Here is an 18,557-nt window from a genome sequence, read left to right as displayed (position 1 = left end):
TATTTATTTTTGCCTCAAATCTAGAATATCAAATCCAGTTTTCTGTAGTCTCCCTGGAAGATCTCAGAACAGACATATTGTAAGCATCAAGATCTTACTGGTAGTTTGAATCTTTAAACAAGGACATTAGTATACATCAATCTCTGAAATGTTAACTGGGCACTGAATTCAAATAAGTGTTAAGAACAAAGTTTTGAATAGTCTAAGACTTGTTTGCGTTAGGGAGCTTACACTGTTGTAGTTACTGAGCAAACCCTTAATGTAGGCATTGCACCAGTAAGACACTTTCCGCATCAGTGTATGTGCCTACCTCAGGAGTTTTCACAGGAGAAACTATGTTGTTGTAGTCAAGTTTTTGACTTTCTTCCCCTCAATTGTTCTGTTTTCACTTTTACTCTTTTTTATGTCCTTGTTTTACACAGTGTTCCAGCCTATACAGGATCTGAGTTTCTAGTATAACAAACAGGAAAATGAATATACACTTCAAGCCTTTACACAAAGCAAAGGAGGGCCCAAGCCCATTTCCCTCTCTTCTTCCCCTCCCCTACACTTGGCAGGTCATCTTTAAAAAGAGACAAATGCATACAATGAACAAATATATGAAGCTGCAGGAGTTCCAAGATATAGAACATTGTGAAAATATATCTCAAGCATAAAAACTACACTCAGTAATTGCAAAAATAAAGTTTCACATTCTTTTAAACATTTTGATCCAAGCTCAAAGCAAATGAATATTAAACCTCAATGATTCTCGCTTTAAACCACATTAGTACAATAACTTTAAAATAAAAAAAAAAGTGGAATCTTTTTTGGTGATAAAGAAACTGGCCAGGTCCTTCAAAGGAGATACTGTACATATAGCAAAGACACTAAGCATCAACAGTATATTCCAGCCAAAAGGAAGTCTTCAGCTGACCTGTTTCATACTTAGCATCAAACGTTACTGAAGACTAAGAACCATAATTCACTAGGATCAGATATTAGGTTAGACCAGTACAAATAGAAGGAAAAACAAAACACTTTAAACAAGGTTCATTTTTTGCCACTGAGCTTTTTAGGCTAACAATTTCACTAGTGCAAGACCATATTTTTACCTGATTCAATGAAAGCTCATAAGTGTCACAATTTTTAAGAACACTCATACAAAACTATTTTTTTCCTTTTTTAAAAAAGTGCCACATACCATACTTTCATTAAAAAGTTTACAAATTAATGGAAGACAGTCTGTCTCCATCTCTTGTCAACAAGGAAAGGCCAAAGTGATTCTCTGATCCCAACTCGAAACGGAGTTCGTTGTCCTATTCCCAGCATCTCTAGCTTGGAGCAGTCGAGCTGAGCATTCCTCGGACGAAGAGCACCCACTACTGGGCTATCAGTAATCTTTAAAAAAAAAAAAAAAAAACACTATATACAGTTAAAAATGGAGGCTTTAAATAAGAATGAGTGCACACTATCATTTGTTGCTTTCAATAGGTTTGTTCCCTTCAGGAGAGAACCTACATAAGGAGTTCCTGCCACCTGAAATGCCCTTCCTTTCTCTCCATCTCAGACTTTATCTCAAATTAAAATCCATTTTCTCACTTACCTAAAATTTTTGAACAATGAAAGGCTAGGGAGACAAATTTTCATTTTGTAGAGCGTTTAGGGATGGCGTGTATTAACCAGCCTACAGAAAATCCCATTTTACTTGTACTCCTCGTGTGAATCCTCTTTATGACACGTGGAAGAATTCCCCTTCAGTTAGACAGCTACAGAATGAATCACACCTGTCTGAACTGGTAAAGAGTGAGCCATTTAATGTTTTTTCACACCATTGTCTCCTCTCTTCCATATCTTATCCCCACTCCTCTGACAATGGCCAGGAAATCAGTAGATGTGGATAACAGATGAGAAGTGCACATTCGTGGGATGAAAAATGCTTTAGGAGACCTGCTTCATCCACCAACAAAAAAGGCTGTTAAATATATGATCTCAGACCAACCTAGTTTTTTGAGTGTAAGGTGTCCATGTCTTTCTTCCATCAGTACTAACTTTACTAATTAACAATCCCTGAACTTGTGAGCTAAGTCTCACTTTACCTTTAAATATAAACCCTGGAAGTTAACAGCATCTCACTACTAACATATGTAGTAGATTTTTTTTTTTAAACAAGTCTGATCCCAAGTGCTAAGCATTTTCAACTTGCCCCTTTTCTTCAAATTTCTTCCTGTTTAGTTTAAATGTATATAAACTCAAATTTTTGAGTTTTTAAATCCACCATTCTAAATATCCATGGATATTTCTCAACAATGAAGACCTATTCAAATTCCATTCTCTGAAAAGAAATAATAGTAACTTAAACATTACGACAATACAAAGGAGATTACAAAATTTACTGTATCTTAATTTGAAGAGAGATTTTTTCATTAAAGGAAGACTAAGAGGCAAAAATTAGTTACAACTTCATTGATTACTAAGAGAAATTGCTCAGTTTACAAAAAATCTGCGAAACTAAGGTATGCGAAATTAAATCTATGACTGCTAATTACGTAGCTGGCTATTTGGTTATTATTCACTTTAAAAATATCAAAAGACTGCGTTAGTCAGCTGTATCCTAGAAGTACGTTATACACTAGACTTGCACATTTCTATAAGAATATACTGTACTTATGGGTAAGGTGATTTCTGATTGAAAAAATACATCTGTTATAGGAAATCAGAATCCAGTTAACCTAGCAGCTGTCAAGTATCAGGGGTAGCCGTGTTAGTCTGTATCTACAAAAACAACAAGGAGTCTGGTGGCACCTTAAAGACTAACAGATTTATTTGGGCATAAGCTTTCGTGGGTAACAATCTCACTTCTTCAGATGCATAGAGTGAAAGTTACAGATGCAGACATTATATACTGACACATAGAGAGAAGGGAGTTACTTCGCAAGTGGAGAACCAGTGTTGACAGGGCCAATTCAATCAGGGTGGATGTAGTCCACTCCCAATAACAATTTTCCTCTCCTGGAATTGACACCTCCTCATCTATTATTGGGAGTGGATTACATCCACCCTGACTGAATTGGCCCTGTCAACACTGGTTCTCCACTGGCAAAGTAACTCCCTTCTCTCCATGTGTCAGTATATAATGCCTGCATCTGTAACTTTCACTCTATGCATCTGAAGAAGTGAGGCTGTTACCCACGAAAGCTTATGCCCAAATAAATCTGTTAGTCTTTAAGGTGCCACCAGACTCCTTGTTGTTCTAGCAGCTGTCATTTCCTTGCAGTAGAAGATATCTGACAATGTTGTTGGCAATACATAATACTATACTGAGGATTTTTGGGACTCTTCCTATTGCAATACTAAGATGTAATTGTTCATACTATCAGGAGCAGTGGCTCACTTGTATTTTCAGTACAAGAAAGTGGCTCAAATGAAAGCATTCAGCAATTTCTATACTTTTGTATAGCCTCAACATTACTTACTGGTCTCAAGTGGCTGCTGGGAAGGTTGAAAGCATCTGCTATAGCACAGGCCATTTCATACTTGGTCATTTGTTCATTACCAGACCAGTGGAATGTTCCTTTTATTGATGGATCCTAGAAAGAAACAAGCACAGATGAAGGGTTAAGGCTGGCTCTTTTACAGAAACAGAATGTACAAGCCGACATTCAAACAAGATGATACCATCCTGAAAAACAAGTTAATAATTAATTGGAAATATATATTCATTCCAGAAATATTTAAGAGTAGAGACTGAGCAGATGTTTGGGAAGTGAAAAATGTAGCCCTTATAAAGCTATCAGTGGGACGGGCACAGTCCTGATACTACACATATTTGGCCTGACTTTTCAGAGACGCTGAATACGCTTGACTCAACTGTGCATGAATCGAATGCGCTCTTAAAGATGACACATGACATAAAAAGTTAAATGTATAGAAAAATCCATTCTAAGCCACTCATTTATCAAAATTCAAATAATGCAAGTGTGACAGACACCATGAACCCTCTTCTCACTCACATCAAATGAGGCGATGTAGAAGTACTCAGACTGAACAAAGGCATAACTATATATATATATGTGTGTGTGTGTGTGTGTGTTGACAAGTCAAATCCTGTCCACATAATATGGCTGGCTGTGCAGTATACCACACTTTGCGTCAATTTACTTGTCACCTCACACATACCGATTTCTGGGTAGTGACCGCCAAAGCTAATATTGCAAGACAATTTCAGTTTAGCATTTTCACATGTTTGCAGCTTGCTGAAAAGTTACAATTTTGCATTTCAACATGAATTTTTCCATGCATGGTTCCCATCAATACTTTTTTGGGGGGAAATTATGCCTGCCAGTTTTGAGTTAAATTGGAAAAATACACTTACCATTTTAAAAAATTCTAACTGCAGTTTTTAGAAGAGTGATGGCACTGGGATAGTTAGAAACAGCTGAAGGTTGAAAGATGGCTCTTGGACATGTAAGTAGCTCTCTGGAGAGCTGTACTTCTGCCGGGTTTGGGGGGGGGGGGGAGGAGGAGTGGAAAAACCAACTTATTTTGGTTTTGCAGAACTATGAGAGTTTGAAAACCATCCATTGAATATGTACAGTCTAGAAGTGCGCACAATGGACAGATTAACTGACTGTGCCTGCACAACTCTGAAGTGTGCACTCTGCATAAAGATTCTGGGCTGCTTCCTCTTAAACTGGGAGCTACTGCCTCCTGGCTAGCCCTCTGAACCCTTATTTCCCCTGAACTGTGTTTGTTTGAAATTGGGATCATTAGAGAAAATTCAGTTAATGCTTCCTGGATTTTGAGCCCCAAAATGCACTCCTGGGCCCAGCATGTTTGAAACTTGTTACAGGGGAGTGCTTCCCCAAGCTTCTCTTTGGCCTTCTTACCTTCTCAGCTGGAGTCTGTCTACAGCAGCTAAAAGTTATTACCAGGGTTATCTGCACATATGAATACCTTCTCCATGGTCCTACTCGGACAACTCTGCTGGAAGAGCTCTGTAGTGGCGGCTTAATGAGGACTGTATAAGAAGGTAACAAGATGGTAGAGAGCTCGTGCTTCATTTCAGAGAAATTGGAGCATTTACAGTTTCTCTGAAACCCCGACCTATCAATATCCACCCCCTTCTGTCTCTCTGCAGCTCCATCAAATATTTTATACCACACTCAGCACCACTGCATGAGTATCTTAAAGAACTGTGTCCACCATGAAGTCTAATCAACGTTGATCTTAAATTTTCTTCCCTTTGTGTTTTTTTGTACAATTTATTGCAGAAATACTACAGTGATGAACTGATGACTCGCATTTTTAGTCCTGGAGACGGTAAGATTCATGGTCATTATAATTTCTTGTGCGCAAACAGCTAAGAAAGCTGTGTGTCCTGCTCTCCCACTGTCATCCTTGCAACTTACAATGTCATCATTTCCCAAGTAGCACAACACTCATGGAGGGTCATGGACAGAGAAGCGGTTATTGAAGTAGCAGAGGCTCAGCCCAGTGTACTGAAAATTAGAACCAGAACCTTCAATTTGATACTGAACTGTACCACAGCAGGGAAAGGAAAATTAAAAACAAAATTTCTCACCAACATTCTCTTCTCTGATAGCTGCCGGCAAACACAGGCTACATCCTTGATGTTGGTGGGAAATCTCTGTTGCCAATGGTCCATATTGGCTGATTTGTTACTGAACTGCACTTTATCAAACATAACAGTCACAGCACTCTCTTCCAGATTTTCTACTTCCCCATATAAGATAGGAATTCTGAGCACTGCAGCACCTAAAGAGGAAAAATATATTTTTAAAGGGTTAAAAGGAAACTATGAATAGCTAGGACCTAATGAACCCTTGAGAATAACTCTAAGACAATTTCAAAATGTGAATAAAAATTGTTTTAGACATTTGGTAAACATTACATATATTCAGACACCTAAAAGAAAACCAGTATTAACTGTGATTGTGTACGGTCTGCTGTCATCTCATTTTTAGTCAATATGAAGTTTTCAAATTTCATATAGAACTGAGAACATTTATATACAGTAAATTAGAGTTGCTAAAATTACACCAAAAAACATCCATTCCTTTTTGTATAAAGCAGACATTTATATAGCTAATACCTGTTATTCAAAGTGTTTATAATGCCAGTGAGCTGTACTGTTAATGGACAAGGAGAGACACCTAAAAGGTGAATACCCAAGACTTGCAGAGAAAAGACAAGGACAATATAAAAAGAATGAGAGGGGGAAAAAAGGCATCTCACAAGGGAACCATGGTGGGGAGTAGGAGGGGATGGGGGACAATATTAGAGAGAAAGTGAGAAATTAGTCAACAGAGGGAATTAAATTAACTCAAGTGGCTACTTTAAAAAAAAATCATCATCAAAGAAAATATGTAAATTTAGGCAATTAGGAAGTGAAGATCATCATAATATAAGTTGCTGAGACAGTATAAGAGATTTTTTCATTAACGAACACTTGCAAAGCGTGACTATATACAAGACTGCTGCCTGGATGATATACTCCCTAAGATAGCAAGGGAATTACCATTTGCTTTGACACTCTGTTTTGACAGGTTATCAAAACTGAGACAGTGAAGAAAGAACAAAGAACCATTTTGGGTTGTTGGGTTTTTTTGTTTTTTTAAAAGGAAGCAAAGTGATCTCTCACTGCTTCAAACAAACAAACAAAAATCTAAGAAAAGCCACTAAAAACCTAATTGTAAATAGAAGTATTCACAATACAAATATATAAATATCTTGCAACACAAACTTGATTGGTTTCTTTTATTATAGAATTACAAACTTAATAGAGTGATCCATGTACTATTTGCATTTTAGTAAAACAATTGATTCGATGTATTATGATATCTTACTCAAAATCAACTTAAATCTGCTTACATAGGAATACTGCTACAGACTGATTACTGACTGAAAGACCATAACCAAAGGGTTATGAAACACAGCAAAGTACTGAGTTGGGAAAGGTGTCTAGTGTTGGGTCCAGTTTTACCTTCATTACCAATCCAGAAGAGGGAGCAAACAGCATCTTAATAAAATTCAGAGATGATACTAAATTGGGAGGTTTTGCAAACACTATTAGGATAGAAATAATACAAAGGCAGCTACGGAGTTCAGGAACATCAGCAAAGAAAATTAGATTCCACCGGTAGGAAAGAGAAAACAATCCCACAGGGACAGGAAGTTAGATTAGATGTTCTAATAGGTCTTTTTCAAATCTAGATTCTATGATTTTATTAATTTAATATGACCTACTAGCTCATCTGTAACAAAGTGAGAAGAAAAAAACTTCAATTGTATTTAAATTGTATTCTTACCTTCATTATTTTCAAGGACTGCCTTTTCTCCTTCTAATTTAGTTTTACCATAAAGATTTAGGGGATTTGGTGCATCACTCTCTTTATACGGAGGATTTGTTCCATCAAACACATAGTCTGTACTAATGTAGATCAGAAATGCTCCAACTCCAGCTAAGATAAAAGATTGGGGGGGGGGGGGGNTAATGTAGATCAGAAATGCTCCAACTCCAGCTAAGATAAAAGATTGGGGGGGGGGGGGGAATAAAGAAAACTTACTATGAGCCTTTAGAGAGAAAGGGGGGAAATTGCTATTCATTGCACCTAAAGACATTTGTACTCTATTTCAAATTCACTATAATTCATACTTTCAGTACAAAACTACAGTCATGGATGGAAAAAAAATGCATGTTCTAGATTCAATACTATCCCCTTTGCCTTCTCACCCCTTCATTCCCTCACTTTGTCACTTTGCTAATCCTCCACACATACACTTGTTGTCTTCACCTACATAAGCTAGATAGAAAGCTTGTTGAGGCAATGATGGATCTTGGCTGTTTAAGTGTGAAGTGTTATGCATACTTATGCCACTGTATAAATTAATGCAGTATCCTGGCAAAAAAAATGAATCCATCTCATTGTCTCTTTACCTGCTTCTTTTGCTAAGTTCCCTGAAGCAGTCACATTGAGCTGAGAAACAGCATCTGCTTGACTTTCTACAACATCTGGTCTTCTCTCAGCAGCACAATGCACTATCACATGAGGCTGAAAATTAAAGACTCAATTTTAATGAGAAACAAAATAAAAAAATAGCAATTGTGCCCTCAACATAGAAACCAAGTCTGTCATCTACAGAGAAACTAAATAGTATTATAATTTAATTGTGGCACTGCTCCACAACAATCATCATTTATTGTGAAATCTCAAAGATCTCTCTTTCCTTTGGAAATGCAATAGAATAAAGCTGCCTTAAGATTTTACAATAAATATCTAAGAATCTCATTCAGTAATTTTGTAGTCATGACCCTCAATAATATCTATCTTACAGCAAGGAGTTTTGTTCTCATCTGAGTGTTAAAGAGGATATGGGTTAGACTCAATACCCAATCATCCACAATGGTAATTAAACAATGCTAACCAAATTAGATTTAAATGGTATTCATGCAGAATTCATAAATGATTTGCTTGGCAGGTGTAGACCAGGCACAAGAGGTTTATAATTCTTTTCTAGGCTAGGTCCCTATTTATTCTAGAATAAGTGTTTAAAAAAGTTATTCCCTGGAAGCTGTGAAACAGCTTGGAAGTTTGTGAAACACAGCACTGACTGTTACAAGGAGATTTCTGCCATGACAGAAACAAGATATACAAATAATTATTCTGTATCTTTAGTGCAATGAAACCTTATTGTAACATTGCAGTGTCTCCATACAAATCATTACAGAAATGTAACAGCTTTTTATTTAACTACCAAATGTGTGTGTTTACACTGACTTGTTGTTGATTTTGTATCTAGGGATATTACACAAACACAGAGTAGTCACTGTACAAATTAGGGGAACAACAAAACTGCCATCTTCTTCCAAACTACTACCTCAGAGGATTTTGGAGTGCCACTGGGATCATATGAGCTAAATGATGTAAGGCACCTTAAACTTATTTGTTTAACGAAGGATACACATAGTCTCCAGTGCAATATGGCAAGTTGTCTGCTTCTTCTTGCCTTCCAGTAATCTTACCTGAAAATCCTGGATAATGTCATGAACCTCAACAGAATTCAGAAGATTAATCCGTTCAAATTTGGGTCGAGCTCTACTGTATCCACAGCCAACTGCATGCCAATTGTTTTCATTAAATTCTTTGTACACAGCTCTGCCAAGAAGCCCAGTAGCTCCTGTAATCAGAACACGTCTATTGGGAATATCAACATCTTCCTGGGTGGGGAAAAAAAAAAAAAAGAACACACATTTTTATTTCTTTCCATTATACTTAATGTCTCAGTTAACGTTTTATTATTTGGATGCAACCATAATCAGTGCGAATGAGTGTGAGCATATTATTCCTGAAAAACATTCAGGTTTGCTTTCTTCACTGTTTTCAAAAATGTAATGATTAAGTGATACATGGAGCCCTATAAAGCTTTGTAAAATGTAAATACTTGAAAGCACAGGATAATGTTACAGCAGCAAATATAGATACACATTTCAGAGATCTGAACTGCAAAGCTTCATTCATAAACTTATGTCAGCAGAGGTGAACAAAGAATGAAAAAATATCAAAAACAAAGGGTCAGATATTTAAGGGAGCTCATAATTCAGTAGCTCCATTGCACAACAGGAACTGCTGGGTGATGAGTGCTTCTGAAGATCTGGCTCTGAATGTTTCATTGAAAAAGTTGTGAACTAATCCTGCAATGAGCTCCTTTTGGGCAGCCTCTGTACCCAGGAAAAGTTCCAGTCACTACAAAAGGATTCTGCAGAGGTATTCCCATGAGGCACTCACTGCAGAATTGAGATGTAAATTGAATATTTCAGGCACATAATTAATAAAATACTCACACAATTCATGTTTAGTTGAACAAGATGTGTCAGAAAAATGCTTTGATTATTCAACCTGCTCCAAATGTCCATGTGGTATACTAAAGCATACTTCAGTGCTTAACAAGATTACGTACAGATAAACTTATATAAATTACATTCAAAATGGAGAGTGCAAGAATCTTTAATAATGAAAAGTGACTAGTAACCGCAATATAGGGGTTGTGAGCTGCTTCCCCTATAATTATAAGCAAAAATATGGTATTCTTAAATTTAGTCCAATAACTGGATGATGTTTTAGAGAATCATTCTGAATTTACAAGTCAAAAATTGGATGCTCATTTAAATTTGCACTAGAAACGGAGAACACATCAGATGAAATCTAAACAAAATGATCATCTTTAACAGTTTAAGTAGATGCAATTTGTATTCTGTTACTCTACTTAGCACAAATGAGTAAGCAAGTTTACAACCAGGAAACCATTTCAAACAGACTTGGATAAACAATCATGGGTCTTTTCAGCTTGCCAGCAGATAGCAAACATCTGCCATAGTTTCAGAACAAATGTATTCTAAGTATGAAATAGATCAGATTTTCCAACCTCTATACATAACCCATCCACAATAAGCATTGCATTGATTCTTTATTGAATGCCTCCCTGAAGCAACAATGTTTGCTCTGCAAGCAGATCCAGTGGCTGCCTTTGCTGGTGTTCATGGTTTTGTGTGTCAGTAGCAGCACTGACAGGGTGAACAGAACCAATGGAAGTAACAAGTCTTGTCAATTGTAAGGTTCCTTGGGAAATCAGCTACAGAGGTACTGGAGCGGTCTTTCTGCAGACTCAGAATGACAACACCCTATCTGAACCCATTTAGAAGTTTTTCCTTTAAAACCAGAAGATATGGAAGCTTAAATCCTAACTCCTGGTTTTGCTCCACATTCCCCTTTCTGTAAGAAAAGATTCCTGTTTGCTCCTGTATTTCTCTAGCTAAAGGGGCAGGGGTGAATATTATACATCTCTACCCCAACATAACGCTGTCCTCGGGAGCCAAAAAATCTTACCACGTTATAGGTGAAACCACATTATATCGAACTTGCTTTGATCCGCTGGAGTGAGCATCCCACCCCCCCCCCCCCCCCGGAGCACTGCTTTACCACATTATATCCAAATGTGTGTTATATTGGGTCGCGTTATATCGGGGTAGAGGTGTATATTCAAGTTATGTCTGGCAACTGCTGTGCCTAGGTAACTTAAACTGCACAGGTCTGCTAACTCTTTTTTGAGCTTGTTAAAATTACCAATCCCATTTTATATCAAATTACAAGAGGGTGGATACTTTGACTTTAATATTAAAACTGTGACATGACTGTTGAATGTCAGCCTGAGTTTTACTGTAGTCCTGCCTGATAAGAGGATACATCCAAAAAGCTAGTTATGGCTATGAAGGTTTCCGATAAGATTTCTCTCTATACGACTTAAGTTAAAAATATAAAACAACATAAAGAGTAGTCTGTAATGGTTTGAGTGTCATTCCGTTACACACAAATTTTATCAAATTAACAGATTCAAGTTACTGTTCAAGGAAGCCTCACTGTTGCCAGGATTTCCAGGCACTCTTTATAATTGAGAAGCAGTCACTTGCATTCAAACACTTCCAAATATGAATATAAAAGTTCCATTACCAGCTAATTTGCAACTGTACCCACTATTTGAGTGGTAGAATAAAGCACTGTACAGATATGTCTCACTCTTCTAGAAGTTCAGTGTTCACTGAGGATATAGGCAAAGGAAGTTTTGAAGCACGAACTAGGATGTTAACCTGAGTTATTGAACAGTAAAGTCTGAAATAAGATCAAAAGAACTTTAATCAGAGATCTCTCTTTCAGATAAAAAGAAAAGAATGAATATGCAATGACACCAAAAGCTGAGAAACAGATTATTTTAAAAGACAACATTCCTCTGTAGACACTACTTGAATGTAATTTGAGAGTATGAGTTTTCAAAAAAGATGGAAAGTTTCAGCTTTCACCTTGAAACTGTTATAAAAATATTTTAGATGAAATCTAGACTACATAAGGAGTTATGAGCTTGACAGCATGATAACAATGATGCAATCCAACTGTTAAAATCCTTTAAATTTCAAACCTAATATAATTTAGTGATGACAACACACAGTAATTGGCTATGAATTGGCAACCAATGCAGTTTTGGGCTGTACTATGCACATAAAATATCAGAATTGGGAAGTCACCATCAAGACTATCCCCAGAATAATCCAGTTAGTTTTGGACACCCTCAACAACAAAAATGAAAGGGAATACAGAAAAGAGTAAAAGTGATTAAAAGACTGATATATTTGAATTGTAAAGACTGAAAAGTGAACATATCTAAACATTTGACTAGAGCAGGGAAGGGCAAACTACGGCCAGCGGGCCGGATCTAGCCCATCAGGGCTTTCAATCTGGCCCGCGGGATTGTCAGCCCTGTGGCACAGCAGGGCTAAAGCAGGCTCCCTGCCTGCCCTGACTCCAAGCCGCTCCCGGAAGAGGCAGGCACCATGCCCCTGAGGGGAAGGGAGAGGGTGCGCAGAGGGCTCCATGCTCTGCTCTTGCCCGCAGGCACAACCCCCTGCAGCTCCTGTTGGCTGGGAACGGGGAACCGCAGCCAATGGGAGCTTCGGGATTGGTACCCTCAAGCGAGGGCAGGGTGGAGCCGCCTGCCCCACCCCATCCACAGGAGTCACTGCCAGACATGCCGGCCACTTCTGGGAGCAGCGTGGCGCCAGGGCAGGCAGGGAGCCTGCCTTAGCCCCACTGTGTGCCGCTGCCACCTCAGAGCTGCTCTAGGTAAGTGGCTCCAGGCTGGAGCCCGCACCCCAACCCCCTGCCCTGAGCCCCCTCCCACACTCTGCACCCCAGCTCCCTGCCCTGTGTCCCCTCCTGCACCCCACGCCCCTACCCTGAGCCCCTTCCTACACACCACACCCCCCTGCCCTAACCCTACACTCATGGCCCAGGATACAATTTCCCTACCCATATGTGGCCCTCGGGCCAAAAAGTTTGCCCACCACTGGATTAGAAGGAAATTTAATCTCTCACTTATTTACCAAAATTTTGAAAAACACTTCTAACAGTATTTAAAAAATACAATGCAAATATTAAAGACAAAAGACACCTATAATCAGTAGTAAAAACGTTGCTACAACATGACTATAAAACAAAATTATGAGAAAATTAGTCATTAACCTATGTTCCATCAATCAATGAAAACCTACAGGACCAAATAGGCACAGGTGGATTTTCCAAAGCAGCAAATTCAAATAAGAGGCCTGCACTAGAAACATTCTTCTGCAAAGTAAAAGCATTCCTTAGGTTCTTCACTGTTGTGATGGAATAAAAAGGTAGACGGGTCCCAGATCATTTAAGTATATGAAGCTTGTAAATTCTCTCAAGCTAAAGAAAAAGATATGACCACAACCGTTATCTAGCAAGTTACTAGGAGTCAGAATTTCTAAATTCTAATCCCAGGCCAATGTCTCCAGCAAAGTTCGGGGGACTCAAATGATGTAACTGGTGCCCTTAGACTATTCGGAAAAAAAAAATTCTGACACAAAATCTGAGCCACTTGTACAAGCGGCAAGAGCTTTTTGTATGCCATGTCTACCTTTAGATGTTTGCAAAGTTATGGGTGATGTGGTTATACAGAAAATATCTTGTGAACAATGACTCCCGTTCTTTGTCAGTAGATAAGAATGGAGTCTTAGACCATCACAAAAAGAGTGCTATTGTTCCCTCCGGAGGCGAACATCTGGATGAGGCACAAGCCTGATTTATTAAAATCAAATTAAAGAGCATATACAACAGAAGTGGTAGTAATGGATCTCACTAAATGTAACATTATCTTCAAGTAAATGGAATACATACTTTTAGATAATGCAGAAAGAGATTACTCCCCCAGGAACAGGAAGCTGAAGAAACCTTTTCATCAGTTTATCTGATAACAGTTTCATAAATAACTACCTCTTACCACCCAGAAATCTAATTAGACTTGTTTTCCTGCATTATGTGCAGTGATGTTTATAATGCGGTACTGATGAGCGCTGCTGTCTGGCTATGTTTGGTGTAGGGCTACATAAGACATGGCAGCAGGGGACGAGGGGATTCATTGTGCAGTGGGCTGCTTGTTTGGGGCGCTAGGTGACCCTGGCTGGCCTGGGGAGCTGGGGTGGGGCTGGGCAGGCCCGCTGATGAGCGCGCAGGCTACTTCGGAGCCGGGTCTCCAGTCAGAGTCATGCCACAAGGGGGTAGTTGTCCCGCTCCCCGAGCCCTGCTGCTGGGGTGGGGGCAAACAGCGCCACCCGACCCAGCCGGGAGCTTGCCCGAGGCGGTGCCGACGCAAGGCGATGGCTCTACGGGGTGATGGCCTATAGGGGGAGGGGGACTAGAAACAGGCCGCAGGTGCCGCCCGCGGGGGAGGGGTCTGGCGAGTCGGTCAGGGTGGCTAGAGCCCCCGCCAGGGGTTGCTACGGGACAGGCTGATCCTCCCCCGCCACTGCCCCCGGGAGGCGCGGGGAGCCGGCCTAAGCCCCACCCCCCGGCCGCTCTACGCGCCCTGCCCCAGCGCTCGGACCGCCACGGCACCCGCTCACCTCCACCAGCTCGCACTGCCCCGGCATGAAGCGGATCTTGAGCTCCTTCTCCCGGCCAACCATCCCCGCCGGCCTCGGCCTCCGCCTCCCGCTGCGCCACTGATCCCCTCACTCCGAGTGCGGCCAACGGCCGCTTCCGAGCTCACTGCGCAGCTCGGCAGCTGATTGGTTCCTCAGCCGGGAGCGATGGGGTGTACGTGAAGCACGCAAGGCTCCATCCCGCCAACTCATTGGCTCCGCTCTCAGCCGGCGCACGCGCGGGGCTCAGTTACGAGCCCATTGGCCGGCGGGGGCCTCACAGGCACACAACGCTTCTTAAAGGGGCAGCAGCCTTATTACGCTTGTTTTGACTAGTAGGAGAAGGTAGGGGAACTAGCCCAGCTCTGCTGCTCCCCACTGTGGGTGCAGTGACAGCGTGGGACTCGGCTGCAGCTGGTGCCGCCTAGGCCACACTTAGATCAGACTAGGATGACCAGACGTCCCGATTTTATAGGGACAGTCCTGATATTTGGGATATTTTCTAGAGGCCTATTATCCCCCACCCTCTGTCCTGATTTTTCACACTTGCTATCTGGTCACCCTAGATCAGACTGAGTTGGCTGGTGCTAGCTACACCCTGGTCTAGACAAGCCCAGCGGCAGGGGGAGGTGCTGGTGGGGCCCGGGTCAAGCCCTCCATCTGCTGGGCTGAGGGCATCGGGGTCAACAGGGCTGGTCCCTGGACCTGGGCAGGCTCCAGCACCGTGCCAGAGCTCAGCCCCCTCTGCTAACTAAGGCAGTCCCATCCGCACTCGTTTTCAGTGTGCTGGGGTAGGGGTGTGGGAGGGGCTGAGGGCTCCATCTGGGGGTGCGGGCTCTGGGGTGGGGCTGGGGATGAGGGGTTTGGGATGGGGGGTAATTAGACCCTATATAAGAAAAAGACCCCAAAATTGGGACTGTCCCTGTAAAATCGGGACATCTGGTCACCCTAGGTGAGGCAGAGAGGTTCAGGATGTGGGAGGGAGCTCTGGGCTGCGGCAGGTGGTTAGGGTGCAAGGGGGTGAGGGTTCTGTGTGGGGGTGCAGGCTCTGACATGGGGCTGGGGATTAGGGATTTAGGGTGCAGGAGTGGGCTTTAGATGTGGGGGTGCAGGCTCTGACATGGGGCTGGGGATTAGGGATTTAGGGTGCAGGAGGGGGCTTTGGATTAGGGTGGGATAGAGAGGTTCAGAGTGTGGGAGGGGGCTGGGTGCAGGGGGAGGGCTTCATCTGGGGTGGGGCCAGGGATGAGGGTTTTGGGGTGTAGGAGGGGACTCTGGGTTTGGGGACAGGGCTCAGGGTTACCTTCAGCGACTCCCAGTCAGCGGGGCAGCTAAGGCAGACTTTGTGCCTGTCCTGACTCCACGCTGTGCCCTGGAAGCAGCCAGCTGCAGTTAGGCTCCTAGGCGGAGGTACAGCAAGAGGCTCTGCATACTGCTCTTGCCTGCAGGCACCACCCCCGCAGCTCCCATTGGCCACAGTTTCCAGCCAATGGGAGTGTAGAGCTAGTGCTCAGGGTGGGGGCAGCACATGGAGCCCCATGGCGTCTGTCCGCCTCCCCGACCCACACGTAGGAGCCCGCTTTGCTGGCCGCTTCTGGGATGCAGCGCGGAGCCAGGACTGGTAGGTATTAGCCTGCCTTAGCTCCCCAGTAGCACTGATTGGACTTTTAATGGCCCGGTTGGCGGTACTGACCGGAACTGCCAGGGTCCCGAGATGTTCCAATAAAAAACCCGACACCTGGTCACCCTACCCCCTGCCTAGCCCTGGGTGGAGGGAATGTAGCCAGTTTGAGGTGCGCAGTGGCAGAGACTACCTGTCTCCTCCCAGCCACAGGGGTTGTTTGGATACTGCAGCTCCATTAACCCTCTACAGCAGCTGTTTTCAAACTGGGTCAGGACCCCCTTTCAATGGGGTCATCAGGACTGGCATTAGATTTGCTGGGGCACGGGGCCAACGCCTGAGCCTCACCATCCAGGGCCCAAGCCCAAGCCACACTGCCCGGGGCCCAAGGGCTTCAACCCTGGCTGTCAGGGCTCAGATTACTGGTGCCCCCTGCCTGGGGCTGAAGTCCTTCAGTTTTGGCTCCCTGACCAAGGCAGTGGAGCTCAGGCTTTGGCACCCCAGTCCAGGGTGGCGGGGCTCAGATGGGCTAGTGCTTCAGTCCCCCATCCTGGGGTCACGTAGTATTTTTTGTTGTCAGAAAGGGGTCACGGTGCAATGGAGTTTGGGAACTGCTGCTCTACAGTACTTCAAGTGTCCTGGGGGTTTCTGAGGCCCCAGTCCATCGCAGCTTGTGCTGTGATAGTACATCTGCTGCCTTGCACATGGAGCTGTTATCCTAATGCTACTTTCAAACCACTCTCAAGCTGCATACAGATTGGCGGTGCCATCCCTGATACCTGGAATCCCAGGAACAAAATTCTCCTATCAAAATAGTGGCTGAACAATTAGAGTCTTTGGCACTGGTTTTCTAAAATCATAGTGCCCAATTATGAGGATTTCAGAGATGGCCAGTGTCCTTAAATTATAACTATACCCGTGCTTCAATGAAGAAGAATCTCTGAATGTAACTAGAATCACTTAACTCACTTATGCACAGAACTCGGCCTTTTATATGAAATTCAATTAAAATATATTAAATATTTTAAAATATTAAGTGTGTTAAGATTGGAAAGTGAGGCTATAAAAAAAAATCAGGAAGTGTCAAAATTAAGGTTGCCTGTGTAACCTTCACTCTGCCTCCTTATGTGAATAAATATGTGACTTAAGCGATGTAATTTTTCCCCCACAGGACCTTGAATCCGTGTAAGGCAAGGCTATTTAGTGCATTAGGCTGGGGTACCTATTTTGCTATTTCTAGACTGGAAAAGTTACCCATTCTTGACAGTAAAAAGATACTGAATCAGTGTGGAAGCTGGTTGTTCCTTGTCTACATTTTAGCTGAACTATGTGATGTTCACCTGCACCCGTTGCTGATACTCATCGGGAATGGACTAGTGAAGACCGAGCCAAAAAGGAAAAACAGTAACAATTTTTCTTTACAAAAAAAGATAGTGATGACTCTTCAGCATATCACTATTGTTGCATCCATGGTAGACCTGATTAATGTTAATAGCAGTATTGCCAACTTCAAGCATTCAAAAATTATCAGGCCTCCAACAGTCATAAAACTGGCTTAAAAATCATGACTTTTTTTTCCCCATTATACCATTTGTTTATTTTTTATTTGCTTTCTGGTTTTTGAGCATTTAGGCCAGTGTGGATTTGATTTAAATCAAATTGATTTAAATCACTAGTCAGGAAGACTTGATTTAATCATGGATTTCTACATAAAAGTGCATTCTTGTTGGTTGTTATAACCTTAATACATATCTTCACAACTCAGAGATAGATACATTTTTAAAGTTCGAAATTTTGAAAACTTTTCAGATTAGTTTTACAGCTATATCAGAAAATGACTGACTGGTTATTTCATTTACCAAAGGTAATTGAAGCAGATATTTATGAAGTCACTGGGAGGTGAACTATCTCCAGTTCAACAGGTTAATCATTAATATTTGGAGGATTTTCTTGCCATGCTGTATTAGGAGGAGAACATCACCAGACAGACATTTAAATTGTTTTATTTAACTAAAACAACAACGTTATGTATTCTGTAGTTTTTTCTTCAACAGCAAACAAATAATATTTTAACAAAACAAGCATATGAATTTTTGACTTAAGTTAAACATTCAAGTTTTTAAAATCAGGTTTGTTTTTGTTAAAATTGTTTTTAATGAAAATAGTTAAATGAAGTATTTAAAAAACAAAAATTAAATCGACTATGTCAGCTAGGTCAACCTGAGAAACTTAAAATATTGGCTTCTGCAGCTAACTCAGTCATCTTCACTTCATTTTCCTGTTTGTTCATAATCTGGAAAAGAAAAACAAGCCATCCTGCTTTTTCAGGTCCCAAACGGTTTCTCAATTTGGAATGAATTAGTCCAAAGGAAGAAAATATTCTTTCTACATTGGCAGAAGAACCTATTGCTGTTAAAAGTGAGATTATCACTTCAACAATTTCTG

At 41.4% G+C, this 18,557-nt stretch overlaps 1 protein-coding gene across 1 annotated transcript; it reads right to left on the bottom strand.

Annotated features, from left to right (window-relative positions):
- Positions 1-1,035: 1,035 nt before the first annotated feature.
- On the bottom strand, positions 1,036-14,678 carry MAT2B (methionine adenosyltransferase 2B). The gene is made up of 7 exons (XM_034779590.1): positions 14,474-14,678; positions 9,026-9,220; positions 7,940-8,054; positions 7,311-7,463; positions 5,564-5,757; positions 3,456-3,569; positions 1,036-1,380 (listed from the first exon to the last, which is right to left on the bottom strand). Exons 1-7 carry the CDS (start codon positions 14,534-14,536, stop codon positions 1,210-1,212), a joined length of 1,005 nt encoding a protein of 334 aa, XP_034635481.1. The 5' UTR covers positions 14,537-14,678; the 3' UTR covers positions 1,036-1,209.
- Between the last annotated feature and the right edge of the window lie 3,879 nt (positions 14,679-18,557).

Source organism: Trachemys scripta, chromosome 8 (assembly GCF_013100865.1).
Source record: "Trachemys scripta elegans isolate TJP31775 chromosome 8, CAS_Tse_1.0, whole genome shotgun sequence".
In the NCBI taxonomy this organism is placed as follows: Eukaryota; Metazoa; Chordata; order Testudines; family Emydidae; genus Trachemys; species Trachemys scripta.
This window is presented reverse-complemented; position numbering and strand designations above follow the sequence as displayed.